General features: G+C 39.9%; 1 protein-coding gene across 3 annotated transcripts in view; it reads left to right on the top strand.

Annotated features, from left to right (window-relative positions):
- The window catches only part of slc8a3 (solute carrier family 8 member 3), a 161,107-nt gene that overhangs the window by 99,189 nt on the left and 35,122 nt on the right, over nucleotides 1-26,796 (top strand). For all 3 annotated transcript variants that reach the window (XM_042500096.1, XM_042500097.1, XM_042500095.1), the window contains exon 3: nucleotides 16,507-16,613. In XM_042500096.1, the coding sequence (XP_042356030.1) occupies nucleotides 16,507-16,613 (107 nt within the window). The remainder of the gene's footprint in view (nucleotides 1-16,506; nucleotides 16,614-26,796) is intronic.

Raw genomic sequence — 26,796 nt, 5'->3', positions numbered from 1 at the left:
TGTTATTATTCATTTCTGGAAGTTTTCTAGTTTAATAATTTTGATAGTTTTCTCCCTCTTTCTCTTTCTCCCCCCCCCCCCCCCCCCCCCCCCCCCCCCCCCCCTTTTCTTTTCCTAATTTCTTGCAATTTGTGAAGACATTTCATGCCAAGTTGCTTTTTTCCCTTTTAGTTGTATTTTTAAAAGAAATCAAACCAATTTTCTCCAGTTTCAAAGGTTTAAATGCACGCAAAAGATGTCTGAATGCAGAAAACTGACAAGAAAAACTGATGTCATTCCAGGTATCAAAGGGTTAACTGATCACCCCACCTTTAACCATGAAAAAAAGTAATTAATTAGTGAGATCAGCCACTGTACCATTTCACTGGGGTGTATTTCTGTGGTCGTACACGGTGTAGAACATTTCAGTATCTTAATCCATGAAACGAGCTGATAGGGCTCCAAGGCTAATGAACAGTGAGAATATGTTCAAGTTATTACTGTTCGAGTCGAGCTTGCAGGGCAGCGTGACAGATATATATATATGAGGTATATATGATTTAGAAATTGAGCAGAAGGCTCCAGACTTTTCAGACCCGAAGCCACATAAACGAAGAGGACGAAATAAAGTTCTGAAGAAATAAAGTCTGAGCTGAGATATGCAGAGTGCAGCACAATGGATGCCCTCCAGCAGTCTGTGTAGTCTGTTTGTAGTTTGACAAAAAAATCATTAAATCCATAACTCAAGGTCCACAGTGTACTTATTACGTAAATGAGTACTTTGTTAATAGATATGATAAACTTATCTATTATTTATGTACTATTATGTATGATTTATATCATATATTGCATATTTCATATATAAAATATGTATTTTTAAATAATTTTAATTTTATATTTGGTAATTTATTACCTGTTTTATACAACCACATTTCCTCCAAGTATCTGTTAATCGATCACTAAGTTTAATGTAAAATCCATCCCGAATTCTTACAAACTTGCAAACGCAAAAATGAAATGGATATTTTGCTCTTACAGGGCACATGATGTACAACCAAGAGTCATGAGATGTGTTATTGCATTGCATATCTCTTCAGAATTTGAGCAGGTCATTTGAAAGTTTTTGTATCCGCAATTCCTCTGAGAGATCATTGGCATCACCTCCCAGAAATCCCCTGTACAGTTGCTCCCACATACAGTATAAGGGACTTATATCTTGATCTTACGCCTAAAGCACTCTCAAATTGATTTATAATTTAATTTATTTAAGAAGGGACAATGTACATGAATCCACATTTAAACAAATGTAAGTGCACCTGATTTAGCTGGGGAGCTAGTGCTCATTGCCTGATGTTAAAAAGCATCCTAAAATAATTTTTTAAAAATAATAATAATACAATAACTATATTTGTTTGTTTATTTTTATGGTCTTTCATCTTTTCATCACACTTTATTTATGTGTTGTTTTGTTTAAATTAATTAATTAATTGATTGACTGTTTTTTAAATTCATTTATATTTGAATATTTAGAATTATTTATATTTAAATTAAACGACAGGTCGGAGGGTTGGGGTTTATTTTTCTTCTTGAGTGTAAATACCCGCAGAATTGGGAAACATATGGGCACACATGGATGAGATTGTTATGCATCTATGATTTATTATTATTATTATTATTATACTCTAAACTAAAAATATATAAAAATTTGATCACAAAAAAATAAAATAAAAATAATATGACACAACACAATAGATAAAAAAAATATAGTGCAATGGTTCACATATCTGATGGCTTTTGAATGAGAACGGGCTGAGAGTTGCTGATAAATACACTCACAGCTTCATGATAGCGCGTTATAAACATTTTTTTTAAACATAAATGCTAAACAGAGGGTTAAATTGAAATGCTACTCAAAAAAAAAGAAAATTCCCACCAGGAGGGAAAGCTCTTGGTTACATGAAGAGCATCTACGGTCCATGTTGAAGCCAGCTTTCTATTTCTGGAGCTTCAGCAGTTTGCCTTGTTTCCATACATGACAACAAGGGTAACTGTTTGTTATTTCAGCACGCTGCATTTCCAAGATTTACTGCTCCCTGATGCAAAGGGGAGCTTGTCGTTCTCCCGAGTCATTCATATATGATGCTGTTTGTCATTTGGCTGCAGGCGCTTTGACTGCGGCTCTCTAAGCTGTCACGGACCCACGCCACGACACCCAGAATAGCCCTCGTGCATTTCTTGCCCTCAGCCCAACCATCTCGCTCACTCCCACCAGGGTGCTGCTCCGGCTTTCATTTCAGAGGCCCGGCTGCATCCTCTATTACCTCCCTCTCCTCTTCCTCCTCTCCCTCTCTTGTCGCCCCCTATCAGACACTTTCATCTCTGAGTGTTTTATTGCATTGTGTCCTTGTAGAGGAGGACCTTTGGGCTCGCTCCAGACATCCAAAAAAATATAGCTCACTTTCCCTCCCCACTGCTGCTCGCCTTGCTCTTGGCTCAGAAAATATGGAGCATTGCTGTCTGTTTTTTCAATTGCTCCCCCGTCCTCTCCCTTACCTTTGAGTGTCCTCTCCCTCTCTTTTTTTTTCATCTCCTCCTTTTGTCTTTTTCTCCTTCAGCACTGGCAGTCAGTATGTTTTTATGGAGACAGTGTTGCGCGGGTGCATGACAAGTGAAACCAACCAACTCCGCTCCTCCTCCCCCCACAGCCAGGCCTCTCTGTTTAGATCAGTGACAGTCTCTTGTCTCTCCAGAAAGTACATTTTATTCTCGGCCGTGTCCCCCTCGTCTTTAGTATTCCTGCTTTCTCCAGGCTCTCTGTTACTCTGCTTCCTGTCCAAAATTCTTACTCTGGCCTTCTTGTTTGAATTGTGTTGGAAAATAATCTAAAAGTATTCAGTCGTCAATACTATAAAGAACTTCAAAGCAGCAAATGTTCAGATTTTAGAGGCTATATTACATTAAATTTTGCTTGATAATTGACTTAAACAATTACCTGAATAAGGGTGTTGTGATATATATTGTTATTGATGAAAATCATGTTTTCAGATTTACTCAAATGTCTGATCATTAACAGAATCTAAAATCGCGTAAAATGCCTGTCAAAACTTTGCAGACCCCAAGGTTGCATCTTATAGACTGTTTTGTCCAAAACCCAAAAAGATTCAGTCAACAAAACTCTATAAAGAACTGAAAAGCAGTGAAAACTCAACTCAAATTTGCTTGATTCATGAATTAAATGATTACTTGAATATAACAAAAACTTGACTAATTCTCTCACAGCCATCTAATGAATTAATAAATGATAGCTATAACATAAAATAACAAGCTAGCGGGGTGCTGTGATCACTGTAAACATGGTTTTGCTGATCCAGATCAGGCCTGCAGGTGACATTTCCCTGCAGAGCCCGGAGAGTTTTATCCTCAGCTTCTCTTTGTTGCCCGCTGTGTGTTATCCATCTTTGGGGTGAAAGGGAAGCCTCTGCTGTGAAAGGAGACAGTTACAGTTGCAGCACAAAGGAAACATATGTGCAGCCTTTCTTTAGTGTTATTGGCTTGTTTGGACAATAAGGTTTAACGTCTGGAGTAGCAGCACAGGGACACAAGAAGCAAGCTGTGATCTTCCTCCACCTGCATCAGCTGCTGAGGTTTCTGTGTGTGCGTGTCACGAAAGATGAGGTAATAGAGTGTGTGTCAGCAGACAGAGGTAAACCTGTTAGGACTCTGTCTTCCCTCCAGGGACAGTTTGCTGTTTAGCTTTGTGCATCCGGATGAATAGAGATGAATGGGGAGAAAAAAGGTTGAAGTTTTAGGGGGTAAAGTGGTCGTGTGTCATGTGTCGCATTTAGAAAGAGAGGGTAAGAGCCGGCGCTGGTGAAAGAAGGGGTTTTGTATCCATGACAACAAGTAAGAGCGGGAGCAGCAAATGGGAGCGGGTCGGGTGCATTAGATATTCGAGTCCGGAGAATGTGAGAGATGCCCGGGATCAGGGAGCTATCTTGTCACCGAGGGCACATTCGATCACGCCTGCAAATCTCACACGCTGTAACCTGACCAGCTGCCCACTAGGTACACTAAGTGAGAGATTTGCTGTTCCCACAGAGTCCAGTCCAGGTTCATGTGAGACCATGAGACCATGTTAAAAGAAGGTGAGGAGGGACAGCTGCAGACCTGCCTTGAAATTCAAATAATGTGTGTCCAGATTGGTGTCCTCATGATTCCTCTTAGCAGCAGTATTAATAAACGGGGCTGTGTTCTCGCTGTGAGCCCTCATCGTGAGTTACACGTCCGTCAGTCGCAGGAGCACGCACCTCGCTGCCAGGCTTCACCTCCCCATCTGGTTTTGTGTATCTGCGTGTTTGTGTGTGCTTCTCTCCTGTAACCCTGATGAGATGTCCCTCGCCCATGTCCTCTAACTGATATTGTAAATTCATATAATATTTTATTGATCACTCTATTGCCGTGACCTTTCACCCCTCAACTACAGCTCTGTGTCCCCTGAGCTCGCACTGATTTAGGGGTCGATTGCTGCCAGCTGAGATAGAACACACTTCTTTTTTTCTTGTTGAAGCCGCTGACAGTAAATAACAGTGGACGAGGTGACATCAACCACTGGTTTCTAACTGGTTGTTTTGAAGCCAGCAGACTGTATTTATGGTTGCATTTTTGGAGCCAAAACAGGCAGATGGAAGCCAAGATCAGTGACTTAGTGGAGGCAGTGAATCAGAGCGGAGCTAAATGTAGAGCCGCAACTAATGATTATTTTCATCATCAGTTAACACATCAGAAAGTAGCCAAAAAATGGCAATCGCAGTTCCAAGGGACATCTTTAAATAACTTGTTTTTTCCACTCAGTATGCCTTTTATGTGTAATGTAAAGCCTGTTGAATTGCTTTATTTTGAAAGATAAACTTCTTTAGAATTACATTTATATAAATCTTTGAGCCCATCGGCTATTATCTGAGCCTCTTTTAGAAGATACGGAGTGCACCAGTCATTTTAGCTAATGTTTTAGCTAGCTGTTACTTTGTGATGAAGTAGGAGTACTCATTAGTACCAGGAAGTGAGGAAACGCTACTATAAGTGAGGAAACGCCAGAGGCAGGATAAAATGTATAAAATAAAAAATAAAAGTATAATAGTTATAATAAAGATAAATATGTGAACTACTTAAATGACAGGATAACAGCACAAAGTAAAATGATAAACATGTTAAAAATAAGAAAATGATATAGGAAATAGTAAAACTGTGAAACAGATTTAAAGATAAATAGTCAATGCCTGCCTTGGACATACTGCAGATGTCACGTGCATGTGTTAAAATATTCGCATTAATATCATAATCTAGGACTTAACAGAGCTGTCTAATACTGATGGTTTTGTCTGGTGATATTTGGACGAATAGTTCAAAATCTAAACAGATAAAATTTACAGTAGATTTTAAAAAGTAAGAATAAGCAGAAAAATCCTCGTACTTGAGAAGCTTGAACCAGCAAATCTGTGGCATTTTTTATTAATGATTAATTCATTTTCAAAACGGTTGGAGATTCATTATTATAACGATTATTGATCAGCTAATTGTTTCCGCATTAATTCCACGGATTGACTGTCAGTAGAACCTTGTGTGTTCTCTGCTTTCTAAAAGTGGCAACAACGGGACACATTTTAATTTCAGTGATTACAATGTCTTGTATAAATAACATGTTGACTTCATATTTTTAATAAAAAGTTGGATGGGTTTCTAAACACGCAGACTGACAGAGAGCGAAAGCATCATAAAACCGGAACATTAAAACACTAAATAACATAAATAAAAGTTTCAATTAACTTAATCTTTCTTGCAAAATGTAGCAAAATTAGGATAAAAAGTTACAAGCAATTTGCAAACTCCATGCCTGCTGTTTTATTAATTTCAGCTTCACTTTTCGCAGCCATCAAGTGAGTGTTTGCTATTTAGTTAAATTAATGTTAATGTCACTAATGAATCATCATTAACAGCAACTCGGTGTCTGTCTTCCATTCGTATTCTTTCTAAATCACCTCGACTCCCATCTGTCGCCCGCTCTGATTGGGCGGCAGATACATAACAAGAGTGATTGTGGATTGATTCATTTCTCTAAACTGTGGGCACATGAACAGCACACAAATCAATCTCTCTGGAAAAAAAAGCTTCTAAAATTGCTTCCAATGTAATCGCACCCGTCACGAGCTGCTCAAGGACACTTCAGCAGGGAGGATGCTCGCCAAAACGGGGGTCGTCTTTCGGCACAAGGCCACACCGCCACCTCAGCGTCTTTAAACACAACAAGTGATACTTGCATCAGAGCATGTGTTCTGGTAAATTAGTGAATACATATATCTCTTATTTTCTGTTTCTGGGTTGAGTGTCCAAACTGGGACTCTCTCTGGCAGACATGCATTATTCAAACAGCAGCTGGCACCGCTGCATTAACTCTCCTGCCTTTAAACAACTTGCAATCACAGCTATTGCATCTGGCTCGGCCGGCGAATTTGCGAGTGGCCGAGTGGAGGGTTTTGTGTGATTGCGTGACTCATTTGTTGTTTGGTTTATGTAATATTGATGCCCGACTCCAGCAGGTCGGTCGCGTTTTGGAAGCGGATTTTCCTTCCCTCGTTTATAAAAGTTTTAGCTCTTTGTCAGTTGGTCAAGTGTGCTTTGATTTGTTTGCCTCGCCGGATGAAAGTAAATAAAGTCGACGGCGGAGGGAGAGGAGACGGTGATGAGGGGAGGAAGGGGCACACGCAGGCCTTGTGGGTGTGGAATATTAAATCTGATGTAAGTTTGTCGTCAGATTGGCAAGAAATCATTGACAAATGTGTTTACTGGCTTTTTTTTCTGTGATTGCTGGGGAAAAGCAATAATCAGGACTATAATGAGCGAGGCCCATAATCCCTGCGCTTGGTGACAGAAACCAGGCCTGCTTAATTAAGGCACTGATTTCCCACGAGGCACTGGGGCCTTTTTTTCCCCCTCCTTGTCCTCTTCCCGTCTTTATTGGCTTGACTTTATTTGGGATTTTGGGTGGAGGCCTTGTCATGATCTGAGTAGGCTGAAATGGTGCTTTAAAACTTGTTTTCTGATGATTCTCACTCCTGTCATGTCATGTTTTCTTGTCTGTAATCTATGTCTTGACCTCTGTACAGAAGAGCGTCACACAGTCAGACTTCTTCTTTTCAAGAAGGCATAGGCAGCTCGTTCTCAATCTGACGGCGCTTTAGCAGTGCTTTTGGTGCAAGATCCTGACGCCACAACCACCATTCCCATCCATGATGACGATACATGATACACCGCTTGATGGCGTCAGCTGAGAACATAGTCAGCCAGAAGCATTCACAGTGTTAATTTATGCTGTCGGAGAGCCGGACAGCACCTGCTGTGGCAGCATGATACTCGGTTGGGCGACATCAGTTGAGAATGAGGCCAGATGGCACCTGTTGCATCCGCATGATCTGTCGCTGGACGGCCAAGTCATCACATATTTCCATGCGTCTACAGATTATGCTCTAGGTATCAGTCGGCGTCTGCTGTTGACATTCTGGGATGGCTCAACCATGATGTCAACAAAAGTACGTTGTGGGATTATGCTGCACGTGGGTATGTGTAGGCAACTAAAGCACATGGCAACCAATGCCGGGATGTCAACAAACACACATGCTGGCACGGATATTTAGGATTAGGCAGGCATTGGGTTGGACCCATCCACCGCCCCATATTACGTCGTTACCAGCAGTGTTTGGTGTATAAAGCAAACATGACAGGTGCCGTCAGGCCTCATTCTCAACTGTCCCCAACTGTCCGCATATAATGCTGCCGCAGCAGGTGCCGTCCATCCGTCCGTCCGTCCAGCGGCATATGATAACACCATAAACAATTCTGTCCGGCCATGTTGCTGCTGCGATGTCCAGCAGTGTTTTTGGCGTTGGGATCTTATGCCAAAATCACTGTAACAGCATTGGTATGTGACGACTTTTTTCCTGTCCTGTCACAGTTACGTGATAAGGGGGAATCCTGTGTGTATTCCCAAAATAACTTCAGCCGCTACTGTGCATGTTGGTTTACTTGGAGCAAGATGAAGATGATGTTTTCCACTAAAACTTTTTAGGAACAGAGCTCTTGTAATTCTGCTGCCATGGAGGCCTCCGTGCTGCAGCGAAGTGAAAATAATGTGAGCTGTTTAAAAACCATGCTTAGGTCCCCACACACGTGCTCCAGTGGTGGTTAAATGCAGTCTTGCTGAAAAGCACTCAGTAGATTAAGGAGAGAGACACAGGTAGAAGAAACTTTCAAGAGAATTTGGAAAGGTTGTGTTTGGTTCAAATTCAGAAAGCCGAGGGCCGGGGTCTGTGGCAGCAGGTGTTTTATACAGAGGACCGGGGAAAGAGGGAAAGGTCGTATTTAATTGCAGCACTTTTAGCTGCTGCTCCCGCTCTCGCCTGGAGTACATAAGTCTTCCTAGTTTTTGTGGAAATCTTCACAAAGAGAAAAGGCTTTGCAGAGTAAAAGCTGAGCGATTTGAGGGTCAGTCAGCACCGATGGAGAGGTGGAGATTGGATATCACACGTACCACATATCACTTCCCGTGATGTGGTACTCCGCCACAGTGGTTTCACACTTGTAGCAGTTACACACAGTATTATTTAGTGTTTGTGGAACGAGTCCCAGAGAGGAGACCAAAACAGTAAATCTGCTGTCAAAGAAGAGGCATCGGGAAATGGAGAGGAGGCGGGCGGCTAAAGCAAATTTCAGCCGCAGTGTGGTTTTTGGCCGCAGAACAGAGGGAGAAAGAGACGCTCTGCATCTTGCCTCTCCATCTCTCTCTCTCTCCCTTTGGCTCCCTGCACCACCTCCACTTTCATGTCTCACTCCCTTCCCTGTTTTCATCTCTTCTTTCCCCTCCTCCATGCGCTCTGGACTCTGGAAAGTCAGAGGCCGCTGGCTGCCGGCAGCCCAGTGCAGCGGAGGTGTGAACCCTCTAATCGCCTGTCATTACCCAGTGGCACTTCCCACACTAATACTCAACTTAAGGGTGCTATGTCTTGCGTGTTAGCATCAATAAATCATTGGTTTGACACATTGTAATTTAATTTAACAAATGAGAACACTGGTGTGAAGATTGACATCTTTTTTTACTTCACTGTACTTACTTTTTTACTTTCCTGCAGAACAGATTTTGTAGGATTTTTCTTTGTAGTCTGCTGGATTGGCAGATTGCTTTCAACCTTATGTTTGCTTATTGCATTTATCATCATATTAGATATTTTTAGATGAATTTTATCCTTAAAAGCAAGTACACTCACCAGCGAGGAGGAGTGGAGAGGAGAACATCTCTGCAATGAGAAGTAAAAATGGTTTTCAAAAAATGTAACACGTAGCATCCATAAAAGAGCAGATGGACATTTTGGGAAATACACATATTGACTTTCTTGCCGAGAGTTAGATGAGATGATCAATACCTCTCATGTCTGTGCGTTAAAGGGCGGGTCCATCTGTGTTCTTTTTTGTATTTTTCAAATGGAAACTCACACTCAGCTGTTGGCAAAAAGCAGTGACGTAGGTTACAGCGCTGAAGCTCTCACCTCATTTAACCCTTCGACATACTGTTCGCTGACAATGTAAACATGGAGAGTTAGCCTTTAAAATCCTAACAAGAAAAAAGCAATGCAAATTTATTTTTCTTTACACATTTAATGTCCTTGGGGCTATAATAACAAAAATTAATGTTTATTTTTTTAACAGACTGCATAGTTTTATAGATATAGGCCTCTACCAAATGGCTAAGATGGTATGGTAAAATGGTAAAACCAAAAGAAAAAATCTAAATCATTTACAAATCATTTGCTGTTGTAATGATTGTAATATGTTAGTTTACCAACAAATATCAATTTGTGACGCCGGAATTAGTAGTATTACCTTTACTGTAGAAGGGCAAATGACTCTTTCAGTTTTTAAAAAAGATTATTTGGCCTTTTTTAGACTTTTATTTTTTATAAAGTTACATAAATCTGTTCATTAAGGCCTCTGCAACCGAGACAGTATAAATATAAATATGCCTATCTTTGTAAATCCCACCACACAGAGCCCTCATGTCTGGTGGGATTTTTCTTGTAATGAACTTCCTGTAGGAGCTGAACTGAAAAGGCAGACTGTGATGATAGCAAATTCAGCCAAAACAAGAGATTATAGAGCACTTTGTGTACCTTGTAGCTCCTCCACAGCTTCCTGCTCTGCCTCTTGTTACCTCCATGTGGTCATATTTGGCCCCTGAAAATGTCTGTTACACCTCCAATAGAAGCAATATCATAGCGGCTCAGGAGCACAGATTAAAAAAGAAAGAATATATCAAGACACCGTAAATAAAAACAGTGCAGCAGGGAGGTGTGAGCATGCACACGTATACCTGTGTGTGTGTGTGTGTGTGTGTGTGTGTGTGTGTGTGTGTGTGTGTGTGTGTGTGTGTGTGTGTGTGTGTGTGTGTGTGTGTGAGAATGCCGGCAGCGACACGCACTGTCACACCCTCTGTGTCTTTTCTGTCAACACACCACGGTGAGAGCGTTCATATAACACCACCATCCACTGCACAGGCAGGAGGACAGTCCCTGTAAACACCGCTCTGTGATTTGTGTTTGTGTGCACAGCAGGTGTTTGATTGTATCCCTATCACTGCACACACACACACACACACACTATCACTGCACACACACACACACACACACACACACACACACACACACACACACACACACACACACTACACACCACATACACACACACTCGTGCATCATTCAGAGTGGCTTTTTGCAGCTTCCACAGCGGCTGATGCCAGATGTTGGGATAGATGGATGAATTATTGATGATCGTCACAGACAAATGCAAATGTTGCTTAATGTTCCCCACTAGTAATTGGTGTGTGTGTGTGTGTGTGTGTGTGTGTGTGTGTGTGTGTGTGTGTGTGTGTGTGTGTGTGTGTGTGTGTGTGTGAGTGATTATGGGTGGTTTGTGAGCAGTTATGGAATGCATGAAGGTCTATCTTTTCAATGATTTCTTTTTTTTTACCTTAATTTACAGTTGCATGTATCCCATGTGCAAAATATTCAGGATTTTGCCTTTATTCTGCAAAAGACAATATTCCTACTGAACTATTACATGTCTAATGAAAATGAATATTGCACAAATATTCCTGTTTATATTCAGCCATGCATACTCCAAACATGCCTAAACATATCATTTAAAATATGGAAAAATGGAAACAGCTCGAGCCACTTTGTGTTGTTTGACTCTGCGAACACAGATGTCCTTTTTCATTCCTTGAGCCACCTTCTTAAGGGCTTTTGCATGTGGCAGAATATTAGTGTGTATGTAAACGTGCTCAGAGTTGTCAGCTCTGAATGTGACAAAGGGGTTAACTTTGTAAAGCACAGACGAAACAAAAACAGTCCATAACCTGCGGTTGTGTTTTGTGAGTATGTGGTTGAATCTGGACTCCCAGCTAGCAATTTTTCGTTTTATTATTTAAATTTTTGGCAAGTTTTCCTTTAGTTCCCAGATGTTCCTCTTAAAGTTTGGGTAATGTTCTCTATAAACATCATCAAAATGTTTATTTATTTATTTCATAGATTTTTTTGTTTTTTTTGTTAATTATAATATATATAACAATAATATCACATTACAGGAATGTTTCATTACAGAATGTTGCATAATCTCAGGGATCAATAACATCCTGACAACTTTTTCTGAATGTTGCTTTGAAAATGTTCTTCCTTTGTTCTCATGTAACATTGTGGAAATGTTTTATATAAACAAGAAAAATCTTTGTTCTGTCACCTCTCAACATCACCAAAACATCCTCAGAATATTGCAGTTAAAACATTACGTCTAAATTAGCAGTTAACCTTATAGGAACATCATTTAAAATGATAAAAATCCTTAAAACATTCTTTGAACATTAGATTAAAATGTTTTCTTTACGACATTATTATAACTCGTAGGTAACGTTAGCCAATGTTGTGGGAAGGTTCCCTGTCAAAATCATGATCATGACTAACCATCCCTTCCTCTCTTCACCCTTGCCGTCCCAATAACCATAACGGTAACTTAATTTTTTTATGAATGAGATTGTAGTTAAGGCTGTGTATATTAGTATTAGTATGTGGGAATATTTACGACAGTGACATAATTGATGTTTTTCCGCAACGCATTTTGACATGTAGGAAAAGTACAAAGAGCACAGGTGTAAATAGTGAAACTAATGATGGCTGAGTTCCATTTAGCTGCTTTGATTTCAGGATGTGTGTATCCTGCACGCTGGCTCTCTGTCACTCTCACTGGAGCTCTTGATTAGAACGGAGCCATCGTTAGTGTTATTAGTACACCTGTGCTTCTCCTACTGTGACGAGTCAAAGTGTCTGCTGTGAGAAAAGCGCGAAAGCAACTTGGAAGTGTTGGTGCGTTCACACTCGTCTGAAACAACCCAGGTGAACCGTTCTCTAGTATCCAGTTTTTTGTATTTTCATTCTTGACGCACACACACACACGTCCTCAAAAGTACAGAAAAGTGCCAAATTGAAACATATCATTGTAATCTGTCACAACCTGTTAAAATTACAGAAGCACTATCATTTCCGCAGCAGCTCTTTTGCTGCTGTACATCATGAGGACTAATTACAGGTGCTGTAGCTCACTCTGGGTGAACTCCAGACTGTAAAATGTGGGTGACAAGTTAATTTATGTTGTCGAGCTCCAGAGAAATATCACACAAAGGTGCAATATGTTGGTAAACTGTGTGCAGCTGCCCAACTGTTTCCTTAATCCTAACATGCCTGTTTATGATCACGTGATTGTTTTTATTGACTTCCATAAGTCCCATATCAAATCAGGGTTGCAAACTCTGGATCTAATTGGACTTTAATGGTGTCAAAAGTGTTGATTTGCTCAAAGATATTGTTGCTATATTAAGTTAGTGTGATGCTGATTATCAACCAGGCCCAAGCATCCCAGAGCTGCAGGCTCAAAAAGCTCTGCGTGCCAACTGGTTTCTGCTAATTTAATTGAAAATTAATTTGTCACTAAAGCACAATATCAGTTGACATGAATAGGGCTGTAGGTAGGGTTGGTTTCTGCATTTTTACTCAGTCTTGAAGCCTTGTGTTAAAGCTGTTTCCATCAATATTTTTACATTAACAATGAATTAATTTACAATGGATGTTGTGGAGGGCATCCGTCATAATGACAAACCTGAAGAGAACTATCAACAGACTGAGCTTTATGCAGCTTTTTAGTGTCTTTCGGCTCAATGTTTTGGTTTTTATGGCTCATACCTTTAATGTTTTAACTCGCATAAGAAAGATGGTTTCTGTCGCTGAAGGTAATTCTCATCACCCTGATGTTTGTTTTTTTGATGTTTGGTTTTAATTAGTTATAAAATTATATTAAAAGGGTATTTTCCACCATGATTGACAGCTGTGACAGCTAATTGATACGCTCACATTCAATGGAGCTGCTTGTGATTCGTTGGACAGGTGTTTTTTGCAGGAACTCCCCCACCGCTGATATCGCTATTGTGCAGAATTTGACTCTCAATGACATCACCAGCGCAAAATGGCAGCGCCTGTATCTGGGATATTTTAGCTTTTTCTTAAACATAGCCGGGGTTAGCAGGGGCCCGTCATCCATCTTTATATTCAGTCGTTGTGTTTGCCATATTAATTGAAGGTGATAAGATGTCAGTATTGTATTTGCGGTCTGTTATGCTGCCCCATAGTGGCCAAAAAAAATGTATAATTCCAGATTTTTGGGAGGGGTTGCGACAAAATGTAGTTTTAAGACCTCCATCAGCTGTGTTGCTGATTCTGAAATTACCATGTTTTATCAACTTACCACACAGCAAATCTGCAGGCAGAAAGCTGTACATACTGCACAGAAAAGAGCAGGAACAGGCGGGTTAATAAAGGCCCAGCTGCTCAGTTTCCCCTCAGGGCCCGCCAGCAGGTTAATCGGCCATGTCGTTAAGTGCATGGCTGCTTTTTGCATGTGGAAGCTACATATGTGGTTTCTCCGTGCCTGCTGTACATGCATGTCAGGCAACAGAGCTGTTCCTGTATGTTTGCCAGATCTGTCCTGTCCATTAGACTCCAGTGCTTCCTATTCTCATTTCTGGTAAAAGCGAGGCGCTGTTCCAGGCGGCGGCACTGCAGACATCTCGCCTCACAATCTGAGGAAAGCCCTGCCGGTGGGATATGAAGAGAGAGAAAGAGAGATGGATTGTTCTGCTGTCTGTGGTGTGCTAACAGGATCTTAGATAGTAGACTCCCCCCTCGGCGAGCAGGATTCACATCCAGGAACACACCGGCCAGGGATTTAGCCGTGCATTACAGCAGCAATAGAAATGCATTTTAATTCCTCTGGAGATGCTTGGATTAATAGTTTTATATACGTGGTGTGTGCAGTGAGACTGTGTTTGAATATTTGAGTTTGAGTGGGTGCATGACAGGCAGAGTTTGTGCTTTGAGTGTGTCAGAGCTTTGAGTGACACACGCCACGCTGTATGTCACGGTGCTGGAAGTACATCAGCGGCATGTCAGAGAATGAGCTGCTTTTTGACTCGATACATGATACATGATACATGAGCAGCTATCCATAATGAATGCAGCAGTACCACTTATCTTATTAGCTGAGCCCCCCGCTTTCCAAATACTTTCCCTAAATAAACGTGAAAAAAATACATTTTTGCTGGGATGAACAGCGTCTTCCCATGAGATGTCAGACGCATAATAAAATATGTCATCCCTATTTCAGGGATAGCTGCACTGCTGTCGACTATTGTTGACTTGTCTGCTGCTTGCGGGGAATGCTTTCTGAGGCCTAAGAGAGCGGATGCAGCGAGTACCCGGACTTGTTGTTTGCATGCGGGGGCATTTCTTAGATTCAAGGACATTGGGGGGGCATACAAATTAAACTTATTTTGTATTTACTTCACTGCTGTGGGTTTGGAAGGCAGGTTTTGTTGTTGTTGTTGTTTTTCCAGATTATTTTCTTTAATGTTTTTTATAATTACGATTTCTTCAATTTTTGATGATTTATTTTCTTAATTTTTGTTGTGATTTTTTCATTTATTTTAGTTGATTTTAAAAGAAATATCTTTGAACCTTTTAAGTGATTTTTTTTTCTCTCTAAAATATTTTGTTAAACAATTGAGTGTTTTCTTTGTAAGAAACTTTTGGTGATTTTTTTTTGCTTAAAAGTTTTGGAGATTTTTTATTTTCTTTTAAAATTTGGGCAATTTTTAAAGAAAACATGCACTCCACACCCAAGGGCCAAAATAAAAATCACCATTTATTATAGCCAGACAGAAACAGAAAACAAAAACAGAAATTATTGTCATTACTCAGGGAGGCTCAAAGAAAAATATCTGTAGCTCTGGTGAGGGTTAAAAAAACAAAAAAAAATAACCTCCCCCTTACTCTTATTTTTTAAACTCTCTTTCTCTCTCTCTCTCTCTCTCTCTCTCTCTCTCTCTAAATATATATATATATATATATATATATTATATATATTCATACAAACAGTGGTGTTATTAGGCCTGGGTGTCAATTAATATATACATATATATTAATTGACACCCAGGCCTAATAACACCACTGTTTGTATGAATTGAATTCAACAAAGATATTCCTCGAGGAGTTCCCACTGTGATTTGGCGAGGCACAGAGACATCTGGGTACCTACTGACCACTTAACTGCCTGCTCTCGTCAATAACTCTTTAAAAAGATCAATTAGGGCGATCAGTGGCGAGAACGCCGCCGGGGCTGAAGTGCCATATTGAGCTGTTTTCTGTGAGATGATGTCACACGCAGCTCTTTTCTCAGAGAAAGAGCCTCACCCCTCCAGACATTTGACTTCATTAAAGGGTGGTTCTCCTCAAACCGGAGCAATAAACTCAGCAATAAGCTGCTTCTCTCTTATCTGCCTTGTCTGGGCCTCGAGAGGAGGAGAGGAAGAGGGGAGGGGAGTCCTCGCAGTGTCCAGCCAGCCGTCTCATAGAAAGTGTTCTGACTGAAACATCGAGCCATAAAAATCGATTGAGATAGCGACAGTTTCTTTCATTTAGCGTTCACTCACCTTTTTGCCCTTGTGAAATGTCCGTTTACACATTTTACAACCTGATTGATTACATGCTGCTGTTTTCAGTTCATTGTGTTCTTTTATCCTCTCCTCTGTGGAGTGCCTCTCCTGTTCCACTTGTATCAGACGCCGTGATAAATGTTGTTGTCATGACATCCGTGGCAGCCAATGAGCTCGCTGGAACCCACAAGCTTGTCCAGTCCAGCCGGTGACAGACAGAGAAAGCTGACCTTTCACCTCCTAACCTATCTTCCATGCTGATTATTAATCCCACTTACAGTGCACTTCCTGTCCTCCATCGCAAATTAACCTTTTTCTCTTCTTCTCTTCCCCCCTCTCTGTCCTCTTTTTCCTTTCACACCCCTTCCTATTTTCCCTCTCCCCTCTTGCAGCAAACTTATTCACGTGAAAATAATTGACGATGAGGAGTATGAGAAAAACAAGAACTTCTTCCTGGAGCTGGCCGAGCCTCGCATGGTAGACATGAGTCTGCAGAAAGGTGCAGTACTGAACCTATTTCTTCCTCTCTTATCTCTGTCTCTCGCTCTCGCACATTGTCAGTGTCTGTTCTCTCACTGTCAGTAGTCCCCGTCCCTCCCTAGACTTATTTGTCTCTTCTTTTTCCACGTCTTTTACCTGAACTTGGGTTGGGCTGGTGTAAAAATTTACAAGCGGGTTTGATATTAACCCAAACACTCATAGAGTGACTCTTACCGCTAGCTGTTGCATTTGACTTGGCACCTGCGCCGAAGTGAATCATAATGATTCTGTGTCCCAACAGAAGATGAGCCGCTGTGCGCTTAAGATCAGACTGGAGATATAACCATTTAAAATATGTGTGAGCAGTCTACTTGCTTGCTTCATGCATTTGTAATGTTATTTTTTAAACAGAGCCATAGCCAACATAGCCAGCAGCAAGCAGGTGATGGTCATTTACCAGAAATGTTTGGCAATCCCTCCAGCCAAAGACACGTTATTCAGGTTTTTGTAGTGAAATAAGCAAACATGATATAGATAATTCCTCATTTTAACTTCATGAATCAGCCATTCCTCATCCAGCATTGTGCTTTTTAAGTGGACAACAAAACAGAAAAAAATAGCAACAGGGTGTTCAACCAAAGTTGAGCTCAAAATGGCGCCCCATATCGCTCTTTCGTCAGTTTCAGATTCATAATGTTGCCATATTGGTTGCAGTTTTAGTTTTCTTAAGAAACCAACTGCCATACCTTGTCTTGTCACCATAAAAAACTAATGAATTCTTTAATGAATTCTAGTATACAAGCACAAAGTGCGCCCATTGGCCCCTGCCACTTTTCATGTTGCCCGATGTCAAGTCACATCACATAACATCAGAGTTTTTGTCAACATTAAATTCATTAAATATGCACTTCTGTTACGTCATGACAGACATTACTGTGCAGACATCTCACTTCACCAATGTCACTAATGCTCTGTAGGTGTGTACCAGTTTGTGATGTTTCCAGTCAGTATGCTTTCTATTTCTACTCTTCTGTAGAAGTTAACCCAGATCATGTTATCATATTGTTTATTACTAATGCAATACAAGTTAGATTTAGCGCCTTGACTCTGTCGGTACACATTGCTGATGTAGTTTACTTTTTAATTAATTTTTTTCTGGTTCATCTGATTTGCTTAAATCAAACTGGTTTCTGCATGTTTACCTGATTGTACTGGAAAAAACAGACATAGATCCAACTCTAATCTGAACTTTAACTCCACCTCCCTCTACTTTTACACTACTTTGCACACAAGGACTCTCTCTCATGCTCCCATATTACACTTAAAACTCAAACCACAAACACTCCCCTTCATAATAATAGACCCCCTTCAGACGTCGTCATCTGCATAAAAAGAGAACAGGGGGTCTAGGAGCTGCTATCATTTACCATCTCCACAGATCAAGTAGCCATTATAATGTAGCAGCATGTTTTATCTAAATGCAGAGTCTAGTTGCTATTTTTAAGTATGTGCCTGCTTGGGTGAAAAATGCAAGCAAATTGCTGTCGGTGAAATGAGATTATTGATTTATTTCTCGCTATAGGGCTGTATAACTCACAGGACTGTTTGAATTTAATAGTTTGCATGAAACTTTGTGGACATAAACAAGCTCTTTTTCCGATGCTATGTTGTTTGCAGCTCGTATTGAGGTCAGGTATTGTTTGGCAGGGGCTGTGTTGCTCACTGAAAGATTTTATTCCTCTTCACAACAAGCTTGTCTTTAGGCTCCTTTTGTTTCACAGCAAGGTGAATACAGAAACAAAAGTGGAAGAATTCAAATCAGAGCAAGTTTTCATCATAAGTTTTGTTTGTTTTCTTGTTTCCAGCTTGTCGTTGTTAATGTCTGCTGAAACAAGCCAACAGGCATTTTCTTAAGATCCGTGCACCGTTATCTAATGCGGTGTTATCTAACCGCGCTCAAGGCCAGGGGACGGGAGAGGCTCACAAGCCGGTGCGGAGGGTGCAGAATCTAACACTTGGCTGTTGCCTCCAAACACCAAACAGATCATTATGTTTACGTTATTGTGTCTGGCAACCAGTCTGCTCCCTGTGTAGTCATGATGAAGAGCAGTTACTATGCAGGTCTTTATGAGTGACGGCTGCATCACTCCAAACACTCCTCCGCTGCTCTATGATGCCTCTTGTTTTCTTTTTATTCCGTTTCTGTGTCGATGCAGGTTTTACCCACACACACACACACAAGCTGTCTGTCACACATCTCTGTTTTGGCTGTTTGTAATATCAGTAAACTCGGAAGTTCAACTCCTTCCGCTCTTGCATTTGTTGTTTATTTCTGTGAACGGAAGCCAAAATAGATGCCTATAATGTCACATTTAAAGCAAACATTCTCACATATTATAATATAGTTTACACTTTTTATTGCTAAGCTGAGCTAATGACAACTGGCTGGAGCTCAATATTTTAACATCAGACATGAGAGCGGCCTCAATCTTCTCATCTCACTTCTGCCAGACAGCAAAAAAGTATATTTCCCAAAATGTCAAACTTTTGCTTCAGTGCTAACCTTGAGCTAAACTCAGATCTGATCCTAACTATAACACCAAGTCTTTGATCAATATTAACTTTAACACTCTCCTTAACTTAAAGTGAGGCTATATAATTTTGCGAAACATGAAATAAGAGTTTCTTACTCTTAAAATTAATAAAATGCACATTTAGAGGTTATGGTGGCTAATGTTAGCTTATGTTTGCAAATTTCATAGTCAAATTGCTGTGCACCTGACACCCCTAAGTCTATTTTCTGACTTCATAAGTCTTTACTTTTATAACTGTTAATCTGCATTTTAGTAATAATCATTATTTGCTAATTATCACTTGTGATAGTGCCTGTCAAAAGTTGCATTAAAGTTTTATGTAAACTTTTGTTTTTCTAACATACCTCCACACTGAACAAAGAAACCAAAAAATGGAAAATGGAAAATTTTAGTCATAGAGGGCAAAACCTTTTCAAAATATCCATATACTAAAGTACTGAGCATACCACTAGATAAATGAAACTTGGATTGTGCTGCACAAGTTGTGGGAAAGTTTGTAAACTGATGTTTTAATATAGTTTTCTGTTTCCAAACGGGGTCACCTATGACTTCAATTCATCAAGAATTTTTTCCATGTTTAGATTCTTCAATCACCTTGGAGGCATACAACAAAATTTTCTTCATGGGTCGAGTTATAAATGTATAAATGGTCATTTGGGGGTTTAAAGTAAAACTTTGTAAAAGAAAAAACATAATTTTTCTTTCAAAAATGAATATTTGAATTCATAAATATTAAAAACACACAATTTCTCAATTCTTTACACTCAGGGGTTTTGATGTGACAGCCTTTCTTATGTAACTGACATTACTGAGTTATTTTGGAGACTTTTTGGCTCTCTCTACTTGTTCTACTTGTTTCTTAGTATGAAACAGATAAACATTTCAGAGGGACAGCTAAACACAAGGTGCCAAATTACGACATATAACTGCTAATTGTGGCTACAGGGTAAACAAAAATTATACAGACTGCTTTAAATGTATTATACATTCTTAAAAGAGGAGAACATATATTCAGTGGTTACTGGTTGATTAGGCCTCCAGTCTCTTCCCGGTAACCCCAACATGCTCCTGAAATATTTTTCTGTCCTATCAAAAGTCTGCAGGTGCAAACAGAAAAGAACCATGCAGTACAAACAAAAATGCCAGTCTTCATTCCTGGCAGCCGGCGAGGTTTCTGCAGCAGGGTTGTTGAGTTCAGTGCACCGAACACGAGTCGGGATTGTTACAGACAGAAGAGGTGTAGAGGAAGTGGAGGAAGAGAGAGATATCTGCTCAGACGGAGGGAAAGATGGAGATAGGTAAGGACAGCCGGAGCTAAGGATGACACATGCCAATGGCCAGGTGTAGTCTGAAGAGATCAAAACAGCTGCTTTGTTTGGGTCGTACTCTGACAGCGGAGCGAAAGTGAAACCTTGTGTGTGTTTTTTTCTGTCTCCAGGAGCTCAGAGCCTCCTGTGATTTCTGCATGTAGACCAGTTGTGGAATCTGACTAAGTACATTTAATCAAGAACTGTACTTAAGTACAAATTTGAGGTAATTGTACTTTATTGGAGTATTTTCTTTTCATGCCGCTTTATACTTTTACTCCACTACATTACAGAGGGAAATATTATATGTTTTACTTCACTACAAACTCGTGTTTTGTTGAGTACAGCTGAAATGAGTACTTGATTAATAATTATCTTTTCTTATCTTATCTTCTTTCAGAAAATTTATTGGCAACTGTTTTTGATATACATTTAAGTTGTTTTTTCTTTCTCTTTTTTTATAGTTTGAGTTTTAGGGGGGATGTTTTTCTTTTTTTTTCTAAAATAATTGGGGTTTTTTTCAGTGTTTTTTTTTTTCATTTTTATATAATTTTGAGTTTTTTCAGTGCTTTTCTTTTCTTCTCTAAGAATTTTCAGTTTTTTGGATTTTGTTTCTATAATTTTGAGTATTTCTATGTTCATAATTTTGAGTTTTGGGATGTTTCATTTTGGTATTTTTTCTATTTTTAAAAATTGAGGTTTGGGGATGTTTTTTAATTTTAAAAAAAGGATAATTTCTAGGGTTTTTCCCTCTGCATAGGGTACTTTTACTTTTAATACTTTAAGTACATTTTCCTGATTATATGTACTTACTTTTACTTAAGTAACATTTTTATTGCAAGACTTTTGCTTGTAGCACAGTATTTCCACGGAGTGGTATTCGTACTTCTGTTTAAGTAAAAGAACTGAATATTTCTTCCACCACTGATGTAGACAAAAACAAATATATGATACTCCTTTACACCTTTGTTTCCACGTTGATATATTTGTGTATTATTAAGGCAAAAACTGATTAAAATGTTTCTCATTTTGATGCTAAGATGCAGAACTATGCCGCTAATGAAAGTGCAGACCGTGTTGACAATGAGTAATACGAGATATGTCGACTTACTTTTTTTTAATGCAGGAGGTAATGAATGTTTGATCAAGGGTAATAAATGTTTGATCTATATATGATGAGGACGTAATGAAAAAGCTTTTCTGTATTATTTCCCATGCAGGATCATCTTTTATGAATGTGCTCGTGCTGATGAAATTGCTTTGATTTGAAATTAGAGAAAACTCCAGCCGGTGTTTAACGGAGAGGTTACACATATCTTCCCGTTGCCACAGTAGATGCTGCTGGATTGCAGTGATGTGAACGCTATGATAATTTCTCACTTTTCATATATAATGTGGCGATTATATTGTTGTTCATAACCGCTGATGTGGGGCTGATTGGGTTTGTTTTTCTCCTTATTAAAGCCGGAGTGGAGCAGCAGAATTGATGAATATTCTATGAGAGTCTTTGTTTTGTTTGGCTTTTTTTCATATTCAACAGCCTTGCTCCATTTTCACATGCAGCCTTTCTATCCACAATACTTTGCAACTAAAAAAAAACCTCTTGTTTTTTGCGTATTATATCTCCATTATAGATGATCAAAATAGGAACACAGAAATAATCCTCAGATCTCATTTTAACTCTCTGATGTTTTCGTGTTTTACGAGCAGTTCCAGATTTGTTCGTACAGTGGGACGCTGATAGGAGAAGCTGGCAGATGTGAGGGAGTCCTAAAGCTGGCAGGTCTGACTTTAGACAGTGTGTGTGAGTAATGAAAGCAATCAAGCCAGCAGTCACCCTGACCTGTCAGTCTGGAGTTGTTTACTGCCGGCTCCGGCTATGCCCTTCTCTAACTTATACTGAAGTGGTCAATACCATTAGCACCTCTGGTAAGGTGGCCGGGCGAGCCACTCCACTACCACTAACACCAACACTACTGCTGCTGCTGCAACACTAATATGCAGAGTCAGAATCAGAGTCATTTCCAAGTCTCTATAAACATTACAGGACTTTATATTGTGCCCCTTTCTTACCAAAATTGGTGAATGCATGAAGGTTTTTCAAACACGGGTAAACCCGCTAAATATAGGCAATCAACTGCATTCCCATTCCCAGTGAACTCACCGCTGGAGCACACAAGTCTGCCTTTCTGTCAGCTTGTGTGTGTGTGGGGGGGGGTGTTTTGTTGATGCGTCTGTGTGATGTCACAGACAGGACGGAGAACAGGTGAACACCAGACAGCAGCAGGAACAGACATCTTTGAAAACTTGTCAGTGGTTTCCTCTCTTAATATATCTCTCACTCATTCAGTCTCTCTTTCAAACCCGGTGCAGACTAATTTAGCAGGAGATGGACGGTGATTAATGGCAGCTGTAATTGCATCTTAAGTGTTAAGGAGCTGAAATTACAGCGTTCACCCAGGTGTTGTGGGTTTTTGTGCAGTAGGAATGAGGCTTTGACATGTTGACGTCCATACCAGATTGTTTGGGGGGGTTTTGTTTAAGGTGTGAAATCTTTGTAATATATATATATTTGGTTTATTTGGGCAGATGACAATATTTCCGTTTCTCTTGGCATCATACAGCTAAACTAAGATGACCTGAAGATATACAAAATGTTTATCTGGAGTCACTATGTAGCGTAGCGTAGATTTTTCTTCTGAATAAGGAAAATAGAGATGTATAGAGTTCATGTTGTTTATTTATTAACATTAGATACATACTATAAAGTCTCTCTTCCAGCACATCACTCAGCTAAAACCAAGAGGGCTGATGCAAAAGTAGTCCAATGAATAACTCTTCTCAGCAGGTAACGCTGCAATCCTCAATTCCTCTCTTGCAGCAGGAGAGATGGTGCACAAAAGACGCCTCTCAGTGCTTCATAGTGCTCCACTGCTTGTTTAGTTGTTGCTTCAAAACTTCACCTCTGTGAGTTTACAACTTGCCATTAGTTGGTATGTTTATACCAAAGTTAGCGCGCTACAACGATTGCAGTGGCAGCTGTACACATAAAATTAGCTGCCACTCCGACTTTCTTGCTATGTTAATTTAAATGGCAAAGTCTGTTCTATTCTTATTTTATTTCTACAGTTGGCCCACTTTTCACTCTTTGCCGTATTTCTTTGGCATAATTTATGTTAGAATACTCTAACGAGCAGTGCATGAAAGGTTAAGGTCTCAGCTATAAATAAACGTGTTTTAATGTTTACAAATGTTTCATACAATTAGGTGATTTGTGATTAAAGGTGTTAAACTTGAACATAACACAAAAAAGTGTGGTTACACTTTTGCTTAATTCCAAACTCAGTTTACGTCCTGACACAGAAAGCACAGGGGCAAAACGGTCAAAACCTCATAAATATTGGTTTGTTATACCATAAGACAGCATATATCCTTTCATTTAATGTAGGGTGGCACAACAGAGGATGATCTTTAAACCAGAGAGTCAGAGTTCATGTCCACCTGTCAGCAAATATCTATCCAAGGCTGTGCACCCTGCAGGGTCGCTGCTCTGTATTTGTCCGTGACCTCCGACCTTTCTGTCGGGCAAAAGCAAAACTGCCCCGCTCAGAAATCAATGGACACCAAGTTATTCTACAGCTGCATGAGCTGTATGGTCTACAGTGTTGAAGTGTCATAATAGCTGCATTACTTACTCAGTTGATTAATTAGGGGTGCTAATTTTGAATTTTTCTGACAGATAGACGATTTTCCGATCGATAGCCAAAGTTAGCAGCCCCTCCGCAACAAGCAGTGTCACAAAAACAATTTTTTTAACATGTAACAGCTTTAATCATTTTTTTTACCGGTTTAAATCACCTGGTCCATTTGTTTTGGGAAAGAAAAGACCTCTCTGGATAATTCAACTTCTAATAAAAGCCTCTTGAATGTCAGGATCCTAAATTTTTAGAAAAAAAAAAGTGAGCACACATCAGCAGGTGCTGGGCTATAACGGCCTCTGGTCTCCAAACTGCATTGGAGAAACACTAATTTGTAACTTGAATTTTTTGTGAGAGCTCTGTGGTAAAAGCCTCCTGAATATTTGGTTCAGAAATGACATGAATGCACATTAGGTTATCAGAGAAAAAAGGTGGGCTAGCAGCCCATCTGTGACATGCCAAACGGCATTGGAAAAACAGTAATTTGTAACATGAATTTGCTTTATTCTGTGTTTTTAACAGTTTTAATCACCTGGCACTTTTGTTTTGGAGAGGAGTTGACCTCTGTGGATAATTTGCTCCCAAAACAGGGAATTCTAACTGGGAGAAGTTTTAGCCGATTAAAATCTGCAAATCTCACTGCTAGATTCTACTAACTTCCCCTAAATTTTGCACACTGTTCCTTTGAACATTTAGTCATGAACATCAGATAAAATGTCAGAAAAATGTTAGGAATGATCATTCACAAGCTCCTAAATTTCAAGGCCAAATCTTTATATTGCTTATATGGTCTCAGCAACAGTCGAATACATAAAAGGATTCACACTAAAAATCTTAAATAGTGTAACAGTAGACCAAGAACTACAGTGAATTCTCACATTTGAGATTAAGAAGCTGAACTTTGACTCTTTGGTATTTCCGCTTGATGTTGGACTTGTGCTAAATCACCAGTTACTTATTTTTCAAGTTTGTTGTGAGTAAGAGATATTAAGTCAAATAAGATGCAGTAAATAAGTGATGAGTCTTCCTCCTGAGGCTGAAAATTGTCATGTCAAGGTTTGAGGTCTGCACACTTGTGCCGAAAACATGTTAAAAATGGACAGAATGAGAAAACGAGGAGAGCGAAGACAGAGTGAGCTGCTCTGAAGTGTCTGAAAGAATCAGTAGATGAGAGGAAAGGACGGGTAGGGGGTGCGGAGAGTGTCGGGTAGGAAGTGTGGGACCTTCAAATGACACGGCAAAAAGTGTGCTACAAAGCAGTCGTTGGCAGCGTCATCATTCATGTACGCTGGTGTGCTGTGTCGTGTGGGCTCGTGCGGCTCGTGTGTCTGTGCATAAACCTGAATGAGAACAGTAAAGAAAGTATTCTGGAAGTATTATATTATCATGTGCCTGTGTCTGCATGTGTCAGTGTGTTTGTGCATGCGTGCGTGCGTGGCTGAAGGATTAATGCCCCTCTCCCCCCGCGGTAATCCATCTCCCACCCTGCCACTTTCCATTCAAATCATGCCTAGCGTGGGGAAATGTGCCACCCGTCAGCCTCCTCGCTCAGAGTGGCATCTAAGGGCACTTCACATGCGGTTGTTTGAGCTTGGCCGGGTCCTTCTTGCAGTCCTCTCCATCTCTAACACACACACATATACACTCATTACCTGCAAATGAGCTGTGAGTCTTATGTGGACAGACGCTGAGCCAAAGCAACTCTGAACTCCTGGATAGATGAAGTTTGCAAAGATCACTTTAGACAAAACACGCTCTCAGGAAGTGAAATGATGTAAATGATGCCTTCTTTACATTACAGAACATGTTCAGGTAGAAAAGAAAATAGGTATTGAGAGAATGCAAAATCCTCCTGTGGGACCAAAAGTGTGGAACAAATTTTTTTTTTTGCAAGAAATTAGATTTGCCATCAATCAGAGAAACAGCTGCAAACCTCAAAATTAAAAAAAAAAAAATTCCCTTTTTTTCTGGTAAAATATTTGAACTAATTTCTCTAATTTGGGGGTAATTTCTTCTTTCATTGCACTTTGCCTTCTTCCAATGTTTTTGAGTGAAATCAAGCCAAGTAGTAGTACAGCAGTAGTAATATTTCTGGTGCAGTGGGAGTAGAAGTTGTGGTGTTTGCAGCTATTTTGGCCTCTTAAAAATTAATCAAACAGAATAATTATTTCTAACAGCTCTTAATCATATGCAACAAGTCGAAACGTTTTGGAACGGCTGCATTTGAGGATCCATCACTGACTCTGACATCCTGCTGCTGCTGCTGCTGAGATGAAATTGCTCTGAATTTCTAATAGCACAGCTGCATCCAGATGTGATTTTCATGAAGCCTCTCTTCTTGTTTATGTTATGTTGCATGAGCAATGAGTACGAGTGTGGGAGGAGGAGGGTTTTACATGTACCACCACAATATTGCAGCATTAAATATTGATTACATTTTAAAGAAGCATCCCCCCTGAGGTTTGCTTTGCAATCACAACCCCATAAAACCTGAAGTAACCACTCGAGGTTTCATTCGAGCGTCCACCTCCTCCAACTCATCATCTGAATAATGTCTGCCTTCTCCATCGTGATCCAGGAGCGCACCACGCGTGAACTTAGAG

Source organism: Plectropomus leopardus, chromosome 14, assembly GCF_008729295.1.
Source record: "Plectropomus leopardus isolate mb chromosome 14, YSFRI_Pleo_2.0, whole genome shotgun sequence".
Taxonomy (NCBI): Eukaryota; Metazoa; Chordata; class Actinopteri; order Perciformes; family Serranidae; genus Plectropomus; species Plectropomus leopardus.
The sequence above is the reverse complement of the archived record's forward strand: the minus strand, read 5'-3'. Positions and strand labels throughout refer to the sequence as shown.